At 54.3% G+C, this 24,579-nt stretch overlaps 1 protein-coding gene across 2 annotated transcripts; it reads right to left on the reverse strand.

The window, feature by feature from the left end:
• Nucleotides 1-1,541: 1,541 nt before the first annotated feature.
• Nucleotides 1,542-24,462, reverse strand: FOXA3 (forkhead box A3). Of its 2 annotated transcripts, none has more exons than XM_073321596.1 (2): nucleotides 23,923-24,462; nucleotides 1,542-3,561 (listed from the first exon to the last, which is right to left on the reverse strand). In XM_073321596.1, the coding sequence occupies exons 1-2, from the start codon at nucleotides 23,992-23,994 to the stop codon at nucleotides 2,392-2,394; spliced, it is 1,242 nt and encodes a 413-aa protein (XP_073177697.1). In that variant the 5' UTR covers nucleotides 23,995-24,462; the 3' UTR covers nucleotides 1,542-2,391. The 2 variants fall into 2 exon arrangements, with proteins under 2 accessions (XP_073177697.1, XP_073177698.1); XM_073321597.1 differs by having other exon boundaries at nucleotides 23,880-24,462.
• Between the last annotated feature and the right edge of the window lie 117 nt (nucleotides 24,463-24,579).

Raw genomic sequence — 24,579 nt, forward strand, 5'->3', positions numbered from 1 at the left:
ACCTGGTGAAAGTGAGTGAGGGGGGGGAGAGCAAGGGACGGGAGGGGGGAATGGAATGAGTGGGGCGGGGCTTAACAGAAGGGGCGGGGAAGTTATCTTGTGCTCAAAAAGGTTAGAGAGCACTGATACAGAGGCAATATTGTATTTTCTGTCCTATTCTCTCTCCCTTTCTTAATGATTCCCAACGTTCTGTTGGCTTTTCTGACGGCCGCTGCACATTGAGTGGATGTTTTCAGAGAACTCTCCACAATGACTCCAAGATCTCTCTCTTGAGTGGTAACGGCTAATTTAGACCCCATCATTTTATATGTATAGTTGGGATTATGGTTTCCAATGTGCATCACTTTGCATTTATCACCATTGAATTTCATCAGCCATTTTGTTGTCCAGTCCCCCAGTTTTGAGAGATCCCTTTGTAGCTCTTCGCACTCTGCCTGGGACTTAATTGTCTTGAGTAGTTTTGTATCATCTGCAAACCTTGCCACCTCACTGTTTACCCCTTTCCCATCATTTATCAATATGTTGAAAAGGACAGGTTCCAGTACAGACCCCTGGGGGACACCACTAGTTACCTCTCTCCATTCTGAAAACTGACCATTTATACCTACCCTTTGTTTCATATTTTTTAACCAGTTACCAATCCATGAGAGGACCTTCCCTCTTCTCCCATGATGACTTACTTTGCTTAAGAGCCTTTGGTGAAGGACCTTGTCAAAGGCTTTCTGAAAAGCTAAGTACACTATATCCACTGGATCCCCCTTGTCAGAATCGGAGAAGATTAGGCTTGCAAGAGACCTCAGGAGGTATCTAGTCCAACCGCTGGTCAAAGCAGGACCAACCCCAACTAAGTCATCCCAGCCAGGGCTTTGTCAAGCCGAGCCTTAAAAACCTCAAGGGATGGGGTCTACCACCTCCCTAGGTAACCCATTCCAGTGCTTCACCACCCTCCTAGTGAAACAGTGTTTCCTAATATCCAACCTGGACCTCCTCCACTGCAACTTGAGACCATTGCTCCTTGTTCTGTCATCTGCCACCACTGAGAACAGCCGAGCTCCATCCTCTTTGGAACCCCCCTTCAGGTAGTTGAAGGCTGCTATCAAATCCCCCCTCACTCTTCTCTTCTGCAGACTAAATAACCCCAGTTCCCTCTGCCTCTCCTTGTAAGTCATGTGCCCCAGCCCGCTAATCATTTTAGTTGCCCCCCTCAAACAACTCTAGTAGATTGGTGAGGCATGATTTCCCTTTACAAAACTCATGTTAACTCTTTCCCAACATATGTCATTGTCTGACAACCTTGTTCTTTACTATAGTTTCAACCAGTTTGCCCGGTACTGAAGTCAGGTTTACCAGCCTGTAATTGCCGGGATCCCCTCTGGAGCCCTTTTTAAAAATTGGCGTCACATTAGCTCTCCTCAGGTAATTATGATAACGATGCAACCTCCTATTTGGACAGATGAAATCTTGCAGCGAAGAAGTGTGTTATTTTTTTAATGATCTTGAATACCAAAAAAAAAAAAAAAAAAAAAAAGGAAAGACACACTTAAAACGAACCACCCACAAACAAATCCCTCTCTAAAGTATGATATATTAAAACCGACTCTATTAACCCCTTTTCCAAAGCAAATATTTAAATAGAAAGCCATTTACAAAAAACAACAACAACAAAAATCTAGAACAATTCCTCCCCCCGCACCAGGCTTCACACTCACGGGGCCCAATGTGTCGGTGGCATAACCAAGCCCCTTGGACGTAACAGTGGAATCCTGCCATGTGCGGATCTACAGGGTTTGGGGATCGCCTGGAGAAGCTCTTGGGAACTGTAACATTTCGGCAGTGAATTCCATGTGCCTGGGGAACTACAAGGGCTGCTCCCAGGCTCCCAGTTCTAGGTCAGGGGCTGGATGTACAGCTCTTCTTGTTTGAAACAGACAAGGCTGCTCACCCAATGCCCCACCCTAGCTGGGGAGAGCCCTCCCTTGCCGTTGAGCTCAGTGGCACCGTTCTGGTAGCTAATGGCACAGAACCAGGGGCAGGATCCTAGCTGGGCTGGTGACTGGCTGGCGTGGTCTCCCAGGAAGTGGCCAGGACAAGGGGAGATGTGGAATGTGTTGACCCCACCTGGCCATTACCTTGGGGAGAGACTTTGCCCTGCTCCCTTGAAAGGTTTGGAGGGTGGGGGGAGCTGGGGAGTGGGAGGGTATTTTCCACACCCAGAAAAGGAGCCCCTACACAGTGCCTGGCACAGGAGCTGGCCTTTCGTTCCTTTCCCCATGTCGTGCATGGTGGACAATGGACGGGAACGTCTTACACTCAGGGGGGTAGGTGGGGGAAAGGCGTCTGCCCCTTGCCCCCAATCTCCGCAAGCGGCCTTGGCTCTCCGAAGGGGGGCCATTACGAGGCATTGAGCAGGGAGCGGCTGTACAGGCTCTGGTAGTAGGAGCCGGTTTCACTGAGCGAAGTGGCCGTCTCGTAGGCGTGTTTGCCGTCCGGCGCAGTGGGGGAGCCGTAGCCGCTGTAGGCCATGGCCTGCTCGTAGGCCTTCAGGTCGATCTTGTGGCTCTGCTCGGAGGACATCAGGTTGGTGATGGAGAAGGGGTGATTGAAGTTGTACTGAGGGTCCATTTTGAGGTCGTTTGGGAGGTCCAGACTGGTGATGGAAGAGGGGAAGTAGTGGCTATTCATGGGCTGAGAGATGGGGGAGGCCTCGGAGGCCGGAGATGAACCCTGCACGCCAGAGCAGTCCAACTGGACCAGGCCCCTTTGCTCCTCAGAACCGTGGGAGGCATCTGAATGGCCAGACTCGGCCCCTTCGGAAGCTGTGTTGGGGCTTTGGCCTTCTTGGAGCCGCTCAGGGTGTTTGGAAGCCTGCTCCTGGGCGCCCGATGGCTTGGCGTTCGGTTTCTTGGCCTTGTCTTCAATCTTGAAGCGCTTCTGGCGCCGCAGGTAGCAGCCGTTCTCGAACATGTTGCCGGAGTTGGGGTGCAGGGCCCAGTAGGAGCCTTTGCCAGGCTTGTCCGGGGAGCGGGCCACTTTGACGAAGCAGTCGTTGAAAGAGAGCGAGTGCCGGATGGAGTTCTGCCAGCGTTGCTGGTTCTCCCGATAATACGGGAAGAGGTCCATGATCCACTGGTAGATCTCGTTGAGGGTCAGCATCTTGCTGGGGGCCTGCTGGATGGCCATGGTGATGAGGGATATATAGGAATACGGGGGTTTGGCGTGAGTCAGCGTGCGCCGGTATGACTTGTTGATCTCCTTGGGCCGGTTGATGCCCGAGGTTGGGTATCCCAGAGGGGCCAGGGACTGGCTCACATTCGGGTAGGGGGACAGGGAGTTTATGGTGGGTGCTTGGGTCCCTAGTGGCGTCAGCACCGGGCTGACAGGCGACGTCATAGTGGGAAGGCCCATGGGGCTGGCGGAGCTGGTCAGCCCGGTGAGGGAAGGGCTGTTCGGGTAGGTCATGTTAATGGAGCTGGGGGAACTGAGCGAGTTGAGTGTCATGTAGGAGTTGATGGTGTTCATCGGCCCCAGGCTGGAGGTCATGGTGCTCACGGATGGATAGACCTAGGAGAAGCCAAGGGACAGAGTTAGCCTTGCAACTACCACAGAGGGCTTCGGACTAGTCCAGGGGTGACATAGTCGAGAGGGTCGGTGACGTGAGGCAGGGCAGTAACTCGCACACCAAGGGCTGGCTTCGGGTCTCAGTAACACTAGGGTAAATGTGGACACAGGGGAGTTACTCCTGCTTTGCACCAGTGTAATCAAGAGCTGGATTTGGCATCCAGGGGATAGGATGGGAATGGATTGTAGCAGGAAAAATAATTCAGGAGTGTGTAAGATAGAGGTCTGTATTCTGTTCTTGTGTAAACTGGAGTGAATCCAGATTTACACCAGTAGAACTCAGACCAAAATCTGGCTCTAACTCTATTAACTTCAGTGGAGACATTCCAGATTTACACCAGTGGAGCTGAGATCAGACTCCAGGCCTTACTTCCTTGACATCAGGAGTGACTCCAGATTTATACCAATGAAGCTGAGATCAGAATCCAGCCCTCACTCCCAAGACTGCCATTTCTAATGTGAAAAAGGAGCAGCAAAACCTGCTTCTTTCAAATAACGAACCAGCCAGCTCTCCTTCAGGCCTGCGAAGGAAGGCCATAAACCCAGTATTTTGTCCCCTTCTCAGGTCACCTTTAAAGCAGAGTTCATTAAATAAACAGCTTAGTGCAATTCAAAGTGGGATCCCAGTCGCAGGTGTAACAATGGTGCCTGCTATTTACACTAGATAGGCTTTAACAGAAAGGGCTCATTTATGAGCGCTGCCCTGCTGCCAATCAATGTAGTCGGTGCCACCTTGTATGTTTCCTGTCTGTGGTGTTGAGCGTTGCTAAGTTTTGCAGCCCATGGCTCAACCACAGCCTCATTGGAAGCCCGTTGAAGTCAATGGAAAAACTGCCATCAATTTCAATGGGGTTTCGATCAGGCTCCAAACCCATGAACACTGCTCCTCAGCGTGCCAGGCACAGGCCTGGGAGCCAGGACTCCTGGGTTCCAATTGTAAACCGGCCACAGCTCTGCAAAGTGCTTTGAGATCCCATGATGAAAACCCACCTGGTGGGCTAAGCTCCCCTGTAGACTGCAGTGACGATGGCAGAACGGGTTTGCTACCTGGCTTCGTTCTTCTGGGACTTTCGTGGGTCTGACTGCATCCCGGGACCACTCCATGCCATGGGAAAGAGTCAGAGCCTTTCGGTCCAGAAGGGACCATTAGATTCCCCAGTCACCCCTGAACTGCGCCCAAAAACCTGTGTTTGGATGAAGCATCTGCTAAACAGACCTCCAAGAGACACCAAGAACTGGAGGACCCACCACTTCCCTGGGCAGTTTGTTCCCGCAGCTTAATCACCCGCACTTGGGCCTGATTTTCAGCTGGTTCTGCCCTTTCTCCGCTAGTGCCTGGTGTTTTCGCCCCAGGAAGATACTTAGACACTGATCAAGTCACCTCTTGATCTTTTCTCTGATCACCGACACAGACTGAACTCCACTGGTTTCTCACCGTCTGGCCCTGATTGGTTTTGTGGCTCTTCTTGTGCCCTTGCCAATGTGTCAACATCCCTTTTAAAATGCAGCCCCCAGAGCTGGATGCAGGATGAGGTATCAGCCTCACCAACGCCAGATACGGAGGGAAAATCCCCTCCCTGCCCCTACTCCTCGGTTCATACAGTTACGCTTTGAGATCCTCTGCCGAAAAGCTCTCATTCAGTCAAGACGTTGTCGGGGGAATAGACAGCTCAGGGGCAAATTTCCAGCCAGCTGCTGATTTGGCAGGGTGTGAATCAGCCCCTGAGGCTTTGGAGGGGGCAAATCAGAGAGGTGGGCACCCTGCAGCCAGGAAAGATCCCTGGGCAGGGCTCTCTGGTCTGCAAGGGTCATGGGGCCTTGTCACCCTTCTCCCTCGTACGGCAAAGCTCTAGAAACGAGGAGAGGGTGAAAGAGCTTGTATACGGTGCCGACAGGTGCCTTACAGCAATGATTAGATAGATAGATAGATAGATAGATAGATAGATAGATAGATAGATAGATAGATAGATAGATAGATAGATAGATGGGGTGTATGTGTATAAATAGACATATATAGAGAGAGGGAGCGATAGATGGGTGAGCTGTGAGGAAGAAACCCTTATTCAAACATAACTATTTGACATTGACATGTTGCCAGGAATTCAGAAAAGAGCTCCAGAAATGTGGGGGTCTGGAGGGACTCAGGTTTCAGGCTGCCTGCTTGGATGAAGGGGTGATCTATGCCCTGTGTTTGAACCCTTAGGACTGTACTGATTTAGAAACAGAGCAGGTGAAAGCAGCCCAGCCTCTACTGTGGACGCGGTTACATTGCTATAAAGGTGCTCATGGCAGTTTAGCTTATTCCTGTAATTTTAGGTATAGCAGAATCCACCATGGTTCCCCTGCCCCGACGCAAACCAGATTCCTGAACCTTCGCCCAGCCCAACCCAAAGTCCTGCCAGTGTGCACCCCAAACTCTATTACAGCCTTGAAACCATCATCCAAAATTCACAGGGCTCTGGTGCCCAGCTGAACTGAGCTCTCCTATCCCACTTCCAGCCTTCCCAGGCTTCCTCCAGCCCTGCTGCGCTATCTAGCAGCACTTGGCAGGAACTAATTAGCTCTCCTTGTGAGGTGGGGGGTCACTAGTCCCATTTTACAGATGGGGAAACTGTGGGCAGTAGCAAAGAGATGCTCGTGGCGGAAAGGGTCAATCTTGGAGGCAAATGGGACAAGACATGGGCTCCTACCCAGACGGGGGCGTTCTACAGGAAACAGCTGTTCAACCCCCTGTTCACTTGAAGGGGGAAAAGAAATTAAGCAGCAACTTTTTTCAGCGGCAAACTCAGCTTGGAAATTTTGCTTGTGTGCCTCATGGGAGTTGTAGTTCAGATGCCTCATGCTCCCCATTCTTCTCTATAGGCCATGCTCTCTGGTCGGACTACATCTCCCATCATGCACCGTGGCCACCCTTCCTGGTGAGGGAAGGTGGTTTTGTCCTGGGAATCCCTAGATGTGGTGCACTGTGGGAGATGTTGTCCAGCTGAAGAGACTTCCCCTAAAAGGAAATTGAAGAAATTGAAGACTTCCCCTAAAAGGAAACTGAACCACAGCTTCCATGAGGCAGGAATCTGAACTGAGCGATGTCCGTTTTGGGGCATGTTGGCTTTTCAGACACTTGTCACACCAAAATGTCCATTAGCGGAAAACCCAATTTTCTACTGAAATACAGCATCTTCCACTCTGCAGGCTGACTCAGCAGCAATCTCCATGCCAAGATCTCCTGCTCCTGTGGCCACCTCTGGGGTGGAACATGGCAACCAGCAACACTGCCTCATAACGTTCCACAATAACTTATCCTTCTGGATCTCCCTTTGGACTTCAGGACATGTGCTAGTGTATTAATTAAGGTCAGTATGCATGCTGCGTCATTATTGTAGGGCAGCTTGTGAGTGCTGGGCTGGGCACATGGCTTTGTTACTATACGGTTGCTTTTGACATTAGCCGAGTCCTGGAACTGATTTTCAAAGGAGTTTTGCCCTGTTTGGTTTTAAAAGATTCACGGACTTTAAGGCCAGAAGGGACCATCGTGATTGTCTAGTCTGACCTCCTGCACATGGCAGGTCACAGAACCTCACCCACCCACTCCTGTGATAGCCCCCTTATCTCTGAGTTACTGAAGTCCTCAAATCATTCACCATTTGCTCTAATTTAAACCTGCAAGTGACCCAGGCCCCATGCTGCAGAGGAAGGCAAAAACCCCCCCCCAGGGTCTTTGCCAATCTGAGCGGGGGGGGGGGGGGGGAGAAATTCCTTCCTGACTCCAAATATGGCAATCTGTTAGACCCTGAGCATGTGGGCAAGACCCGCCAGCCAGACACCTGGGAAAGAATTCTCTGTAGTAACTCAGCATCCCATCACCAGCTGTAACTTGGGAGATATTTGCTGCTAGCCATTGTAGGCAGTTTTGTCATCCCATCCCCTCCATAAATGTATCAAGCTCAGTCGTGAAGCCAGGTAGGCGTTTTTCCCCCACTGCTCCCCTTGGGAGGCTGCTCCAGAACGTCACTCCTCTGAGAGTCAGAAACCTTGGTCTAATTTCAAGGCTAAACTTGTTGATGGCCAGTTTGTATCCATTTGTTCTTGTGTCCACATTGGTGCTTACCTTAAATGACTCCTCCCTCTCCCTGGTATTTCTCTCTCTGATGTGTTTATAGAGAGGAATCCTATCTCCCCTTAGCCTGCGTTAGGTCATGCTAAACAAGCCAAGCTCCTTGAGTCTCCTCTCTTAAGGCAGGGTTTCCATTCCTCGGATCATCCTCGTAGCCCTTCTCTGCACCTGTCCCAGTTTGAATTAATTTTTCTTAAACTTGGGAGACCAGCACTGCACACAGTATTCCAGATGAGTCCCACCAGTGCCTCATACAAGGTACTACCGCTTCCCTATCTCTGCTGGAAATCCCTCTCCTGACGCATCCAAGGACTGAGTTAGCCTTTTCAATGGCTGGATCACGTTAGCGGCTCATAGTCATCCTGTGATCAACCAATACTCCCAGGTCTTCCTCTTCCTCTGTTGTTTCCAAATGATACGTCCCCAGTTTATAGCAAAAATTCTTGTTGTTAGTCCCTAAGTGCCTGACCTTACGGTTTGCACTATTCAATTTCACCCCAATTCTATGCAAAGGCTGCAACCAGGCTTTGCAAACAGACACTGAGCTGCAGAAAGGCCAAACCTTGCCCCTAGCCACCTTGGCAGGGCGCTGGGACCCCAAATAATAGTGGGAGGAGAGGTGGGGTGGGAATGCTAAGAAAACAGTCCCTTATTTTTTAAATACAACGTTGGCAACTCGACACGATGGAGTCCTGATCTCGGTCACTTTGTGTCTAGGCAGCACCCGGGGTGATGGGGTTCTGATCTTGGTCACTGTGCGTCTGGGCAGCGCCCGGCCCGACGGGGCCCCGATCTCGGTCACTGTGTGTCTGGGCAGCGCCCGGCCCGACGGGGCCCCGATCTCAGTCACTGGGTGTCTGGGCAGCGCCCGGCCCGACGGGGCCCCGATCTCGGTTACTGAATGTCTGGGCAGCGCCCGGCGCGACGGGGCCCTGATCTCGGTCACTGTGTGTTTGGGCAGCACCTGGCCAGCACGACTGGGCCTTGCTCTCAGTTGGCATCTCTTTGCCCCACCCTGTTACCAATTACTACACACTCTGCCCAGTCAGTTGTGAGACGCTAGCTAAGGCCATCCCTGACTCCCCCATGAAATCCCTATGTTGCTGTTCATCTTCGCTTAGGTCCTTCCGCACCCGGCAGTTCCTGGGCGAGCGGAGGGGTCTGGCTGGGTGGCTGAAATGAACATTTGGCTGCAAATTCACCCCCAGCCCTGGCCTACACTTACCCCCTTGCCTCCCCCCATCTGAGGGACCCTCCTCCCCATCTGACCACAGCACAGGCCCCATTGGCTCCCCGCAGCCCAAGAGACCCCCCTCCCCATCTGACTCAGCACAGGCCCCATGGACTCCCAGCCCGAGGGACCCCCCCATCCCAGCACAGGCCCCATGGACTCCGAGTCCGAGGGACCCCCCCCACCCTATCTGACCCCAGCACAGGCCCCATGGCCCCCCAGCCCAAGGGACCCCCCACCCATCTGACCCCAGTGTGGAGACGGCTTTCCCCAGAACTCTGTGGCTGCTCTGGCAACCTGTAACAGTCTCAGAAGAGCAGGGGGTAAACTGAGCCCCTCCTCACTGAGGCAGCCCCTCCGAGCCCAGGGGCAGGTGGGGATACGCGCCCCCTGTTCTGTAGCAGCCTCTGTCCCTCTCTGGCCACAGAGAGAAATAAACCTACTGCATGGGCTCTGCTCTGGGGCCCCCCAGGAGGATCTCAAAACTCCTCACAGACATGCATGGATCTTCCCCAGGAGCAGTCAGGGCAGTATTGTCACCCCTGTGCTGCAGAGGGGGAAACTGAGGCACAGCATTGGGAAATGACTTGTTGTTGCCAAGGTCCTTCAGAGAGTCAGCTGCAGAGCTGGGACCCCACGCCCTCACACCAGAGCTGGGAATGGAATCCAGGAGTCCTGGCACCCAGCCCCCCTGCTCTAACCACTAGGTCCCACTCCCCCATCCCAGAGCTCGGAATGGAACCCAGCAGTCCTGGCTCCCAGCCCCCTGCTCTAACCACTAGATCCCAATCCCCTCCCAGAGCTGGGGCCAGAACCCAGGAAAGCTCCTCCCCGACCCTGAACGTGGCGATCAGCTTGACCCTGAACACATGGACCAGACCCACCAGCCCTGTACCTAGAGAGAGGATTTTCCGGGCCACCTCAGAGCACTGGCTCACCCCGTCCAGGGTCCCGTCTCCAGCTGTGGCTGATCTCTGATGCTTCGCAGGATGGTGGGGAAAAAATACCCCAGAATGCATCTGGCCTGCGGCAGGCTCGCTCTGTCTCTGCTGGCAGGAAAGGGCCGCCTGCCCGCCCGCCCGGCTCTTCAGCCGGTCAGAGGGTGGGTTAAGCGAGGCCCTAGATTGAGTTCGATCTCCTATTGGCACAGCTGCATGAATCCCGGGACATGGCTCTCTCTGACTGGCTAACGCGGGGCTGCCCGGCGGATGCGGCCACCTGCCCTGAGCAAATGTCAGACACGACTGTGCAATTTTGATCTGCGGAGACGGATGCTGTTCGCTGCTTATATTGAATGTTCAGCGAAATATCAGTGAGTGGGACAGATCCCAGCTGGGTCAATCATCCAAAGCTTCGATGGGCCAGATCATAGAATAGAATCGTAGAATACCAGGCTTGGAAGGGACCTCAGGAGGTATCTAGTCCAACCCCCTGCTCAAAGCAGGACCAATCCCCAACTAAATCATCCCAGCCAGGGGTTTGTCAAGCCTGACCTTAAAAACCTCAAAGGAAGGAGATTCCACCACTTCCCTAGGGAACCCATTCCAGTGCTTCACCCCCCTCCTAGTGAAAAAGTTTTTCCTCATATCCAACCTAGACCTCTTCCACTGCAACTTGAGACCATTACTCCTTGTTCTGTCATCAGCTACCACTGAGAACAGTCTAGATCCATCCTCTTTGGACCCCCTTTCAAGTAGTTGAAGGCTGCTATCAAATCCCCCCTCACTCTTCTCTTCTACAGACTAAACAAACCCAGTTCCCTCGGCATCTCCTCATAAGTCATGTGTTCCAGTCCCCTAATCATTTTTGTTGCCCTCCGCTGGACGCTTTCCAATTTTTCCACATCCTTCTTGTAGTGTGGGGCCCAAAACTGGACACAGCTGGTGTCAATTGGAGACAATGGCCCCATTGGAGTCAATGGCCCAGATCCCAGCCGGTGTCAGTCGGCCGTAGCCCCATTGGAGTCAATGGCCCAGATCCCAGCTGGGGTCAGTCGGCCGTAGCCCCATTGGAGTCAATGGCCCAGATCCCAGCCAGTGTCAGTCGGCCGTAGCCCCATTGGAGTCAATGGGCCAGATCCCAGCTGGTGTCAGTCGGCCATAGCCCCATTGGAGTCAGTGGCCCAGATCCCAGCCGGTGTCAGTCGGCCGTAGCCCCATTGGAGTCAATGGGCCAGATCCCAGCCGGTGTCAGTCGGCCATAGCTCCACTGGGGGGCATACGGAGCATGTTACCCACTCTCTGTAATCCTGATACTCCAGATGGGCAGAGCAGCGCTGTCTCCAGGAGTCTGCGTGTGTGACGGTGCAGACCCTGAGCCAGAACCAACAGCTCAGAGGCTTCAGAGCTGATGTTTTGGTCCTGGCCTGTCTCTCAATAACACCCTGGCACCCCTGAGCACATCGTAGGCCCATCTGGCCCCTTGCCTCCCATCTGATGTCAGACGTATGGGCAGGAATCCTTGGGATGCCTCTGGATCACTGACCTCACCCACAGCCTCCTTCCCACTGTGTGGGGTGTGGTGGGGGGAGAGAGAGAGAGCACCCATGTCACTCTGTCACTGCCTCAGCTGAGCGCCCCTGGCGCTGGTGTGACCGGCTCCCGCTTGAGGGGCTTTGGCCAGAACATGCAGCACCTCCATCAGCCCGGGGAGATAGAACCTGAGCCGGCCGAGATCAATATCCCCGTCTCGCTGCGTGGGAATGACTCAGGGTCCTCCTGGGAAAGAGCAGGTTTTCAACGATTCATGGAGCCCAAGACCAGACAGGACCCCTGTGACCATCTAGCCTGACCTCCTGGAGCGCACGGGCCAGAGAACCACCCCAAAATCATTCCTAGGGCAGAGCTGTTACATAAAACCCGTCTCATCTTGTTTTAAAAATTGCCAGCGACGGAGAATCCACCATGTCCCTCAGGAAGTCCTTCCAATGGTTAATGACGCTCACTGTTAAACATTTACCGCTTATTTCCAGTCTGAATTTGTCTGGCTTCAACTTCTAGCCGCTGGATCGTGTTCGACTTTCCTCTGCTAGACTGAAGAGCCCATTATGAAATATCTGTAGGTGCTTATAGATGGGGGCGGGGGTCAAGTCCCCTTTTAACTGTCTCTTTTTTAAACCAGAGAGAGCTCCTGGCATGTCTCACTGCAAGGCAGGTTTCCTAACCCTTCAATCTTTCTCGCGGCTCTTCTCTGAGCCCTCTGCAATTTACCAACATCCTGCTTGAACTGTGGGCCCCGGAACTGGTCCCAGGATCCCAGCAGTGGTCGCACCAGGGCCAAACCCAAAGTAAAATCACCTCTCTGCTCCTATTCAAGATCCCCCTGTGGATGCCTCCCAGGATTGCAGTCACCCTTTCGGCCCCAGTGTCACACTGGCAGCTCATGCGCAGCTGATTCTCCTCCACGGTGCCAAGCTTTTTCAGAGTCCCAGCTTCCCAGGATAGAGTCCCCTGCCTTGTAAGTGGGGCCGAGGTTCTTAGCTCCTAGGTGCATGGCTTTATTAAACTGCAGGTTGTCTGCTTGCGCCCAAGAGCCAGTTCTGAGCGTCACGGCCGTCAGTAAGATCACACACTAGATAAATAACTCAACGCTACGTATCATACAGTGATCACATAAAAACCTGAAGCACACAGGAGCTGAGCTTGGTCTCAGTGACGCTGGTCGGGGTCTGGAGTAACGCCACTGCCATTAACTGACCTGTCCCCCATTTACACTTCTGCAAACTTCAGATCCGGATTAGGTGCAGCAAACGGCTTGGCTCCCTGGTAGGTGCTAATATTAGTTCCCCATATACGGAGAGGAATCAGGCCCAGTGGAATGGGCACGGGGCTGGCACTTAGAAGGCACTGGGCATCCTTGCTTATTTGGCCTGTAGGCTCTTTGAAGTCGGGATTATATCTCACTGTGTGTCTGGGCAGCGCCCAGTGCGACGGGGCCCTGACGTACAGACCCCATGTACAGGTCACAGAACTGCCCAGGCACACAGTGACCGAGATCAGGGCCCCGTCGGGCCGGGCGCTGCCCAGACACACAGTGACCGAGATCAGGGCCCCGTCGGGCCAGGCGCTGCCCAGACACACAGTGACCGAGATCAGGGCCCCGTCGGGCCGGGCGCTGCCCAGACACACAGTGACCGAGATCAGGGCCCCGTCGGGCCAGGCGCTGCCCAGACACACAGTGACCGAGATCAGGGCCCAGTTGAGCTGGGCGCTGCCCAGACACACAGTGGGAGACAGTCTCTGCCCCAAAGAGCTCATGGTCTGACCAGACGAAGGAAGGATCAGTATCTGTATTGGAGAGAGAGGGAGCTAAGGCCCATCGAGATTCAGGGCCTGGCCCAAGGTCACCGAAGGAGACAGCAGCAGAGATGGGAGACCCATCTCCTGAATGTGAGGCTTGTGCTCTAAGCAAGGCTAAGTCACCCTCAGAGAGCTCTGCAAATATTAACCAAGTCACTCTCACCACCCCCCTCTGGCCAGTGGAATTAGCCCCCTTCTACAGAAGGGAAACTGAGGCACCGTGCAAGTGGCAGGGCTGAGAGGAGCGTTGAAGAGCCCCAGGTCTGGACCCATTGAGCCAGCCGGCATTATTATCTGCCAGGATCTCCAGTGTAAATACTGACATCCCCCGTCCCCTTCTGCTTCCTATTTCCTTGCTGCCTGATTGCTTTACGGTGCTTATCTCCCCGGCCTTGCGTCAGCCCCATGTCATTCAGCAGGGAGATCCTGCTGCAGACCGTGGCCATCTGCAGCCCAGCGGGGGCAGGTGAGCGGGAGAGGAGCCGCATGGCCAGAGCAGGGAGCCTTTCTGGCCACAGCCTTTCTGGCCACAGACAGGGTGGTATTTGTATGTCAGGGGAAAGGCCGGGAAGAAACAGTTTAATCTAATTACTCCAGATTCTATTCTACTAATTAGATAGATTCGATAGATGGGGTGTATGGGGATGGATGGATGGATAGATAGATGGGGATATGGGGATAGATAGATAGATAGATAGATAGATAGATAGATAGATAGATAGATAGATAGGGTGTATGGGGATGGGTAGATAGAGAGACAGAATCATAGAATATCAGGGTTGGAAGGGACCTCAGGAGGTATCTAGTCCAACCCCCTGCTCAAAGCAGGACCAATCCCCAACTAAATCATCCCAGCCAGGGCTTTGTCAAGCCGAGCCTTAAAAACCTCTAAGGATGGAGATTCTACCACCTCCCTAGGTAACCCATTCCAGTGCATCATCACCCTCCTAGTGAAATAGTGTTTCCTAATATCCAACCTAGACCTCCCTCACTGCAACTTGAGACCATTGCTCCTCATTCTGTCATCTGCCACCGCTGAGAACAGCCGAGCTCCATCCTCTTTGGAACCCCCTCTTCAGGGAGTTGAAGGGTTCCTATCAAATCCCCCCTTCTCTTCTGCAGTCTAAATAACTACCGTTCCCTCAGCCTCTCCTTGTGAGAGATAGGGTGTATGGGGATAGATAGATAGATTAGATAGATGGGGTTATGGGGATAGCTAGATAGCTAGATAGAGTGTATGCAAATGGATAATCTCTAATCTTCTTATACATTATTATTGTTATTTTTACCAGGCACTGCTGCTCCTTGCCTAACAGCAAACCCACCGCTGTGCTGGTGTGTCCTGTGGCTACATGCCCCAGCCGTGCCGGGTGAGTGCCGCCCATGTGGTTCGACGCACAAAGCACACGTGTTCGTGGCAGGGTGGATCCGTATGGCCAGGCCTGGAGCAGTTGCACCAGCCGAGGACGGTGGTGTCACTCACGGCCCGGGCGGCCCCAAAGCCTTTCCAAACAGGGCTGTAGACACAGCGATTGTGTAAGGCAAACACCAGAACCATTCTCCCTGCGGCAGCAGCTCACTCGCAGCCTTGGACATTGGTATCAGGTCTATCACAAGCCGGGGGGAGGCCAGTCAGGACATCGGGGTACGCCCTTGCCCCTCCCCTAAATGGCAGAGGAATCTTTAACCTCCTGCTGGGCAAGCCGCCCACCCCCACAAGCCACACTCACAATGCAGAGGTAGGATGGGAACTTGTGACACTGGGGAGAGCACCCCCAGCTGGGCACCGGGCCTATTACAAAGCCATGTCCCTGCCATGCAATTACCCAGATACCCTCAGACATAGACCTCATACGCCCAACCCCGGTGCCAGAAAAATCCCAAGACTGACTTAAAAATCATGGGATTTACTGTTTTTTCCCAAAAACTTCATACGTTTGGGGGGGCTGTTTGCCAGGCATCTGGATTTGGGGCCTTCCAGGAACCCCCTGTTGTACACGCCCACCAAGGCTAGAGGTGGAATTGATTTTAAAAACAGAACTGAAATTCTCCCATATTCACGGGACTCCAGGTGCTGGAGCTCTAAGAAACAGGCCAACAATTCCCAAGGCTCCGGAGAGCTGGCAACACTGGATTGAGCCCCCAGCCTGGAGTAAACCCGCAGTTTAGTACCTGTTAGGAGTCTCCTGCTTCTTCCCCCACCCCTCCCACAAAAACTCCTCAGTTAGTTTTCACCCCTGCGACCGCCTCTCAGATACCAGGGCAGTGCCAAATTCCCACTCAAATCAGTGCTTGGCTTGCTGGCCAAATACAGCCCCTAGCGTCTGAGCGGCTGGGGGCCCAATCCTGGGGCCATGCCCACTGGGTCAAACCCTGTATCTCTTCTAAAGGAGCGATGGAGGAGGAGAAAGGACAGTGCTGGGGAGGGAGTGGGGTCCTGACCTGGGACTCGGGAGACCAGCCTTCAGTTCACAGATCTGCTACAGAGTCTCTGTGTGACCTTGGACAAGACATTTAATCTCTCTGGGGCCATGGTTTGACCAGGTGTTAATGGAAAGCAGTACTTCTTCCTTTGTCTGCTTAGACTGTGGGATCTTTAAGGCAGGGGATAAGTCTGGGCAGCGCCCAGCCCGATGGGGCCCTGATCTCGGTCACTGTGTGTCTGGGCAGCGCCCGGCCCGACGGGGCCCTGATCTCAATCCTCCATGCACCTAACAAGAAACATCCAGTCCATAGGGCAAACCCCTGGTTTTAGAAGAGCCACTGGGGATTTTGCCTGAGTGAGGATTTGGCATCAGTCCCTAGAGCCCCCTGGCCTGGGAAGAACCTGAGGACCCTTCCCCCCCCACCCCGTCAGCTAGCTCAGCACTAACTCCTGGGACCCCTTCCCCTTTCTGCATCGGGGCAGGGAGAGAACTGGCCCCCGGCACCCACCCGGGCCCGGGGAAGGAAACACCCCGTAACAGAGGCTCCTTTGGAGTCCAGATCCCCTGCGTCAGATCATCTCACCTCCCAGCGGAGCAGGGAATCAGACGTTAACCGGCCCCAGGCCCCATCCCGAGTCTCCCCCTTTGCTTCATGGCCAAAGCTCCCCGTCTGCTCCAGACGTGGCTGTTCCCTGGCCTCTTTGCTCCTGAAGAGCCCTCGGCATGGAGGACAATCAGGTCACTGTGCTGGGCCTGGAGCACGGGACAGGGGGCGGATGCCGCAGGCTGGGAAGGGACCAGCTGTTCAAGCCCAGGCTGTGGGATATGCTGCAGTCCAGCCCCAGTGCTGGGATGGAGGGAGGGCAGGGCGGTGGAGGGGAGGGTGACTTCCTGAACATAGGAGAAAAAGGTATCTGTCAGGGATGGGAGAGGGACATTGAGGCATCTGGACCAGACGCTTCCCCTTCTGTGCTGGGAGCTCCAGCCACCTCCAGGTCTCTGACCCTTCATGACCGCAGGAAGCCAACATTTTTCAGATGGGGAAACTGAGGCACAGAGCAGGGATGTTCAAAGTCACAGCACAGATCAGTGACAAATCCAGGCATAGGACCCTCTCTGCTCTAACCAATAGACCCTACTCCCCTTCCAGAGCCAGGGATAGAACCCAGGTGTCCTGGCTCCCAGCCCCCCCACTCTAACCACTAGACCCGACTCCCCTCCCTCAACGACAAACAGAACCCAGGGGTTCATGGACCAGAATTCCATCACGCTATGTGCTGCCCCAAAGAGCTGAGAGTCAAAGTAGTTCAAATATCAGGAAGCAGGCCTCAAAAAAGCATGAGATTTTTCAAAAGCAACACATATTGGATTCCTTTTCTTGGTCCTCCGGTTTCTGAGCATTGAGGCTGACCGTGGGTCAAGGTGCCAAGCTTTTCTCCTCAGCCACAGTGTGAGGAACTCACTTTGTTATAAAAGAAAGGCCAGCTGCATTTCCAGTGTGTTCCCATGACTCCTGGAGCTGGAGCTTTGAGAAAACCATAGGCTAGTCTGAGACGCACAATAAAAGTGGGGCATTTGGCAGCGCTGGGGGTGGGGTGTGACGTATGCTTGAGTGTGTGTGTCATTGGCCCTGCTTCAAAGTGTGGGGGTGTGTCCGTGTGGGTGTGAGAATGACCCTGCTTTAAACTGTGTGCGGGTGTGACCCCACCTTAGAAAGCCTGCTGATACCTAATGCATTTGGGAGATGGGATCCCTGTCCCAGATCTCTCTCATCCCCAGGGCTGTCATGCAGCGGTGCCAGCCCTCATGATCTCCTTGCAATAGCTGGTGTGTTCCTTAAAGCCCCAGCTCCCAGAGTCATGTGAATCAGTGAGAATCTCCACTTTCCTTTGGGTTTTAAGTTGAAGTCTGGCCACGCTGGTTGCTAAGAAACACTTGTAAAGTTGACTCCCAAGGGCTCCGAAGCCAGATGGGAAATGAAGGGAGCCCCGGGAGCAATTGGGTTTGAAACCTCCCCCTCACTAAGCCAATCTTGCAATGTTCAGGGCCTAACGCCCCCCTTCCTGGGCTCCCCCCAAGCTGCCTATTGCTCCCCAACTTGACTCTTCAGCCAAAGAGCTTTTTCTAGGAACAAATGCTGCCCTGCTGGAAAGAGTATTCCCCTCCCTGCACATCAGGGTCAGATCCGCTGGGGGTAAATCAGTATTACTCCTTTGGCTTCAGTGAGCTCGTTTACCCCAGCTGAGGCTCTGGCCCATTGACTCCAATGGAGTGACCCTGATTTACCGCAGTTGGAGAATTGGCTCTATAGACTCCCATGGAGCTACGGCCGATTGACACCGGCTGGGATCTGGCCCATTGACACCAGCTGGGGATCAGGCCCCATTAATGCCAATGGAGTTATGCAGGTTTGCCCCAGCTATAGATCCCAGACGTTTCAGCTACTAGTGTCCAATCTTAAAACTGAAAGGGTTTAGCAATAAATGCGAAAGAAAACAGCCTCCCCCCAGCCTGCGTAGTCGGGTTTAGATGCTAGAAACCCAGTTCCCGTCATTCAAGTGGGGACACTGTTATACAGAAGACATCCAATAGCTTGCAAATTAAGCACCATGTAACGGAAAGAGAGATGCAGGCTCTCAGGGACTGCAAAGCAGGCTGGCCTGTGCGCACCCAGCCCGGATGTCGTGTTTTTCCCATCATGTAGCCGGTTGGGCCCACATTCCAGTGCCATTGGCTGGTGGCTGGAATACAGCTCTGGACGCTCGCAGAGAGGGATCCGAAGCAAAGACAGCAGTTCCTGCCCCCCGAGGATCTCAAAGCACCTCAGCATGCTGTTGTCTCAGTTTACAGAGAGGGGCAAGTGACTTGCCCCAGGTCACGCTGCAAGCAGAGCTGAGAACAGAACTCCGCTTGCCCCTGCTGTCACCACCCTCCACTTTCCTGGCCAGCAATAGAACCCAGGTGTCCTACCTCCCAGCCCTATCATAGAATCATAGAATTCTATGTTCCTACCCCTTTAACCACCAGACCACTCACTGCGTCCTAGAGCAGGGAATAGAACCCAGGCGTCCTGCCTCCCCCGCATTCTTTTTGTTCTAACCACCAGAAAATCAAAGACCAGACCATCAACTGCTCCAAAAGCCGCCCCCTCGAGGGCCATTAGTGGTCAGCTGCAGGCTGCCACCTGGGGAATTCTTCGGTGTAACACCCCACCCCCAAAAGAGGAGCCTGAATCTCCTCTGGACACCAGTTGTAGGGCATGGAAACTCCACTGGCTTGGGTGAAATTACTCCAGCCGGAGGGGAGAATCCGCCCCCCCAAATCTGTCCACAGAACGGAAACCATTTGTGCTGGTCCGCAGGGCAGGACATGCCTGAAGCAGACGGGGCTACACAGCGCAAGTCAAACACGCGTGGGGCATGTCTCGCACAAACGCTCTGCAACAGGTGCTGCCCCCTTCGCCCCTGTGGGTGCCCTGCCGTTGGAGCGGGATCCACAGTGCACCTGTGATGATAATGTTACAGCAGAAGTCACTAGATGGCGCTGTTACACCCGGCCACACGAGTTCTTTTTCTGCAGCGCACGGTCTTTGCAGAGACGCTTCCTCCTTGTTACGCTGTTTATGCTGGTTCGTTCCCGGGAGGCGCTGTTGCAAACAGCGAGGATCTGTCTTAAGGGGGACAAACGGAGGCAATTCTTGGGGCATGGCTGGTTCCGGGGAACCAGGCACCAGTGCTGGTTCTGAAAGGGGGGGGGGGTTGCTGGCATGCTGTTTGCCACCACCTCTGTTCCAGGACTGGAGTACAGAGTAGAAAAAAACCAACTGCACTAAGGAAATACCCTTATTTTGAGTCCAGTGACATAAGAACATAAGAACGGCCATATTGGGTCAGACCAAAAGTCCCTCTAGCCCAGTATCCTGTCATCTGACAGCGGCCAGTGCCAGGTGCCCCAGAAGGCATAACCAGAACAGGCAATCTTCAGTGATCCATTCCCTGTTGCCCATTCCCTGCCTCTGGCAAACAGAGGCTAGGGACACCATCCCTGCCCATCCTGGCTAACAGCCATTGATGGACCTATCCTCCATGAATTTATCTAGTTCTTTTTTGAACCCTGTTATAGTCTTGGCCTTCACAACATCCTCTGGCAAGGAGTTCCACAGGTTGACCTCTAAGCCCATGGAATTGGCTACTGCTTACTTAATAATAATCAATAAATCATTTGCCCCGCTAGGCAGTTTCATTTCACGGCACATCTGGTAATTATTCCATTACAGACCTCGAATAATTTTTTAGCCCAGACGTGCTAAGCACGAGAACGGGGTAGGGGAACTCACAGCCACCAGTTCGGCTAAAAATGTTGATGGCATCTGTTCATCTGATCACTCGCCTGGGAGCCTTTTTGCCCGGCAGCAGGTGGGCAGGAAGGGAAAGCGGCACCGCTCCTGGTGCAAACACACCCAGGTGCGACTAGTCACAGTTGAAAAGCTCTCGGTAGGCAACCAGGGAGCCGACGGACCTGGTTTAGGGAACCAATCACAGCTTACAGGTATGGTGAATTTCATGTCCCTTTCCCAAGCTAGCAGATTAAGGTCTAACAAGACACAGTGGCTGGTGGCTGAAGCTAGACGAATTCCAGCTGGAAATAAGGGGTAAATTTTTCATAGTGAGGGGAATTAGCCATTTCCCGAAGGCCGTGGGGGATTCTCCATCACCAACAATGTTTAAATCAAGCCGGGATGTTTTCCTAAAAGCTCTGCTCTAGGAATTATCCGGGAGAAGTTCTATGGATTTTGTTATCCAGGGGGCCAAAATACATGCTCAGACTGGTCTCTTCTGGCCTTGGAGTCTATGAATCTATAGAAGTGGGGCCTGGGTCTTGTTCTGGACCCGCTGTCCCAGGCTGACTCCCACCCTGGCCTGAATTCCTTGCCGGGAATGAAGAAGAGATGTTGTATTTTTCAATGCAGCTGATAGGAAACCAGGGAAAGAAAATCACGGTGGGATTTTCTGCCCCCCGCTCTGTTTTCCAATTACATTTCAAATGGTTCCTACCACTAGATAAACGCAGCCATTAGCTAGAGAGGAAGGCTGGGTCCTGGGTAGGCGGATCTCAGTTGTATCCCCAGCTCTGTCACAGCCCCCCAGGGGCAAGTCCCTGCCCCTCTCTGCCTCAGTTTCCCCATCTGTAAAATAGTGATAATAATTTTGACTTGTTTAGATTGCGAATTCTTCAAGGTAGGGGCTGTCTCTCACTCAATTTCTGTGCAGGGCCCGGCGCGATGGGGCCCTGATCTCGGACGGGCGCTGCCCAGACACACAGTGACCAAGATCAGGGCCCCATCGCGACGGGCCCTGCACAGACACACAGTGACCGAGATCAGGGCCCCGTTGTGCTGGGCGCCGCACAGACACACAGTGACTGAGATCAGGATCCCATTGCGCCGGGAGCTGCATAGACATATACTGAGAAACAGTTTCTGCCCAACAGATCAGGGCACAGTTAAGGAGAGGAGGGTAAACTGAGACATAGAGAGGGGAAGTGACTTGCCCAGCAAGACAGTAGCAGAGGCAGTAATAGAAGCCAGTTGTGGGGACGCCCGCCTTGGAAAGGAAAGCATTTGGATGATTTATGCTGATGTAAAGCAGCAGAAAGCTATTAGCTTCTGTGGAGTTACTCCTGCTTTGGGATCTGGCCCCACAGTTTCCAGTGATTGACACCAGCTGGGATCTGGCCCCATTAACTCCAATGGAGTCACTCCTGCTTTACACCAGGTAGGGATCTGGCCCTTTATCTCCGTGGCAGGCTGTGGGCTGGGCTCCCTCTTGCTCCAGCCTCTGGCGTGGCTCCTGGGTGGCAGCTTCCCCCCGGTCACCTGTCCGTGTTTGCTCTCCCTGCGGCACGGAGCCCTCCCACCCGGCGTGTTTGCCAAGGGAGCACCTGGCCCCGATCCCTGGGGACAGCTGGCTCCTCCCGCGTGGCGTCACCACGGGAAGGGGCTGGCCCCCCGCCCTGCCCTGACGGGAGTGGCCCCCAGCCACTGCCCTGGCTGCCCGGCAGCCCAGACCGGGCCGGCTGGAGCAGGTTCTGCGCACAGGGGTGGGGGCAGCTGAGTCATGGGACGCACGGCAGGGAAACAGCCTGAGTGTGACCCCCAGAACCGGCTGGGAGCCCCAGATGCAACCATCGCAACCAGCCCCCACGATCCAGCCAGCTTGCTGTTCTTGTGCGACACCCATCACCATAGTGCCCAGCACGGCCAGCCGTGCTCCCCTCGTGTAAATCGGGAGGAACCCCCGATTGAGCGGCACGGCAAGTGCCTGGTGCATTCGGCCGCACCAGGCCTGTGTGTTGGAGTGGGAGTGGGCGCCCAGTGCTAAGTGTGTGCAGGGAAGGCCCAGATACCACGGTGAGGGGAGCCTGCAGGACCCAAGCTACACTACGCCATCTGGGCTAGGGGCTAGGAGAGACCCGTTCTACCATCCGCCCCCGGCCGACCATAGCAACAATGACAAGTGCGCATGTGGATTGCGTTTTCCATGTGGGGCAGGGCTCTCTGGCAATGGGACCCTCTGGACAAGGGCCAAGCCTGGCTGTGTAGTGAATTAGCTGAACTCTGTTCATTATTAATTATTGAGATTAATTGATTATTAGATTAATTGCTGCTACTGTGTTAAAGCCCGAGGGCCTTCTGCCATTTACAAAACTCCAACTGAGTCTATCTATCTATCTATCTGTTTCACCCCATAGGTCCCAGACGGGGGCTGTGTGTGTGGATGGGGGTGGGGGGCACTATTCTGCTTTGTTCCAAAGCCAATTTACAGTCCCCTGCCGCCCGGTTCTGAGCTCCTCTCCGGTGGTGTCGAGCCGGTGTGGCTCCCCGACACCAGTGCTCTTGTTTACACCAGTGGGACCCAAGCAGAGTCCGTCCGCGCTCATGTGGGGTGGGCAGGGGGCCCGGTGCAGAGGGAACACCACCACTGGGCACCTCTCCTCCCGTTCACACCTGGGGTGGATCAGGAAGGGTGAGGAGTAAAACTCGAGTGAGAGGAGGATCCGGCCCGTTGGCTGCCAGGGGCTTTGGATCAGGTGCAGGGGGACGACCCCTAGTGATTCGGGCCCAATGCTGCCTCATGCTGCCGAGCCCAATTCTGCTCTCCTTCCCCAGGGATCAGCCCTGCTGTGCCAGGCACTGCTTGGGGCTCCCAGCAGGGAGCAGAATCGGGCCCTTTAGAGCAGTGGGGCTGGAGAGAGGCCCAGTTCTGGGGGGCATCACACTATCTGGCTGCTTTGCTGGCAGCCCTGGCTCCTGGAGTCCTGTGATCACAGGGGAATCGAATCCATATCCTGCCTTCGTGCCTGCGGAGGAAAAGGCGCCCAGACCAGGTGGCAGAGAGTTGACGCTGGCTGCTTTGTAAAATCTCAGGGTTTCTCAGCCAGTCTGGAGGTTTGGGGGACAGGTCATTTGTCACCGCTCATGGTGTGCGATGCCAGGGCTGGAGGGGGGCTGAAGGTGCCATGAGATGAGGTGGAGGAACGTCCCTCCCTTCCTGCCCCTTCTGCCTGCCTTCAGCCCTACCCACTGCCCCCCAGCTCTGCCTCCTCCTTCCCTGCTCCGCTTAGCACTCTCCTCGCTGTTCTGAAAGAGGATTTCCAGGAACAGCAAAACCCACTGCTCTGCTTGTGCCAGGGGACTTCATGGGTGGGGGTGTCACTCCTGTGAAGAAGGGGATCCGCGGCAGGTACACACATACACCCCCTCCCCCCGGATCCAAGCCCAGGAGCACCCTGCCCTTTATCCCGGGGGATCCCCTCTTCACGTTTAATGCCCCCAAGGTCCCAGGGAGTTTAATATCTAAAGTCGCCAGCGGGCAGAACAGGCCCCAACACCTTGCTGCGTGACAACAACTTTGCTGGAAAGGAGACAGGAAAACCCTGAGTGGCAGAAACGTCCTGGGGTGTTCTTTGCTACGCCGCGTGCACTCCAGAACCAGCTGCATTGCAGCAGCTCCAGATACAACCTGCACTTCCTGGGGTGGGGGCTTCCCTCCCCCAGAACAGATCACTTTAAGGGGGGCACTGGAAACCAATGTGATTTTTCCGCTCCCCCGCCCCTCTCATTCCAGGTAGAAATTTTTTTGTAATGTCAATATCCTCCCCCTCCTCCCGAATATTAGAAAGCCACGTCCTCTAACCTGACAGCTAGAACTGGGTTCAAACGTGCCCCGCTTGACGTACCTCCGTGGGCTCGCTGTAGTACGCATTCCACTCGGAGATGTCGTGCGATTCCATTTTGACGGATCCCAGCATTCCAAGCCCCGGGCAAAAGGAACCGACTCTCAGCTGGTCTCCAGTAAACCCAATCCAACTTCGGCCAGCTGGGTGCTGCCCTGCCCTGTTTTCCACCTTCACTCACTGCTTCCCTTCTCAGAGCCGGTCCCGAAAGGCGGGAGTGGGACACGCCAGCCCAGACCTGGAGCACAGAGGATGGAGTTTGCCTGGCTTCCAGGTGGGAAGATACGCAGCTGTGTGTCGATGGGAAAAGTGAGAGGGGCCTCAGATCTGGGATGGCGTCGGGGCCCGGAAGAAAGCCCACGCTCAGCAGCTGTCCATGGCGAAGGGACAGTCAATATCGCAACAGGTTCTGGGCACCACGGCCCTGGATCCACTCTGTGACCTCTCCCGGCTGCAGCCCCCTCCCCGCGTGGCACCGTCCCCCGTGGTGGCGTGGATCCCAGGACAGCGACGTGTTCTCCCCTCACCCTGGGCTCCCAGCTGGGTCCCGGTCGCTGCACAAGGGCTTTATAGGGCCAGTTCTGATCCCACCTCCCAGCCTCTGGCTCCCAATTTAAATAGTTAGCGGCTGGCCAGAGCCTGGTGGGAGCCAGGTCAGTT

The sequence above is a fragment of the Lepidochelys kempii genome, chromosome 23 (genome assembly GCF_965140285.1).
Source record: "Lepidochelys kempii isolate rLepKem1 chromosome 23, rLepKem1.hap1, whole genome shotgun sequence".
NCBI classification, from domain to species: Eukaryota; Metazoa; Chordata; order Testudines; family Cheloniidae; genus Lepidochelys; species Lepidochelys kempii.

Excerpts from the sequence above, each read along its gene's own strand:
- FOXA3 (XM_073321596.1), bottom strand. The coding sequence starts at position 23,994 with ATGCTGGGATCCGTCAAAATGGAATCGCACGACATCTCCGAGTGGAAT. Across the intron at positions 3,562-23,922 it reads ACTACAGCGAGCCCACGGAG|GTCTATCCATCCGTGAGCAC; the intron begins GTACGTCAAGCG and ends GGCTTCTCCTAG.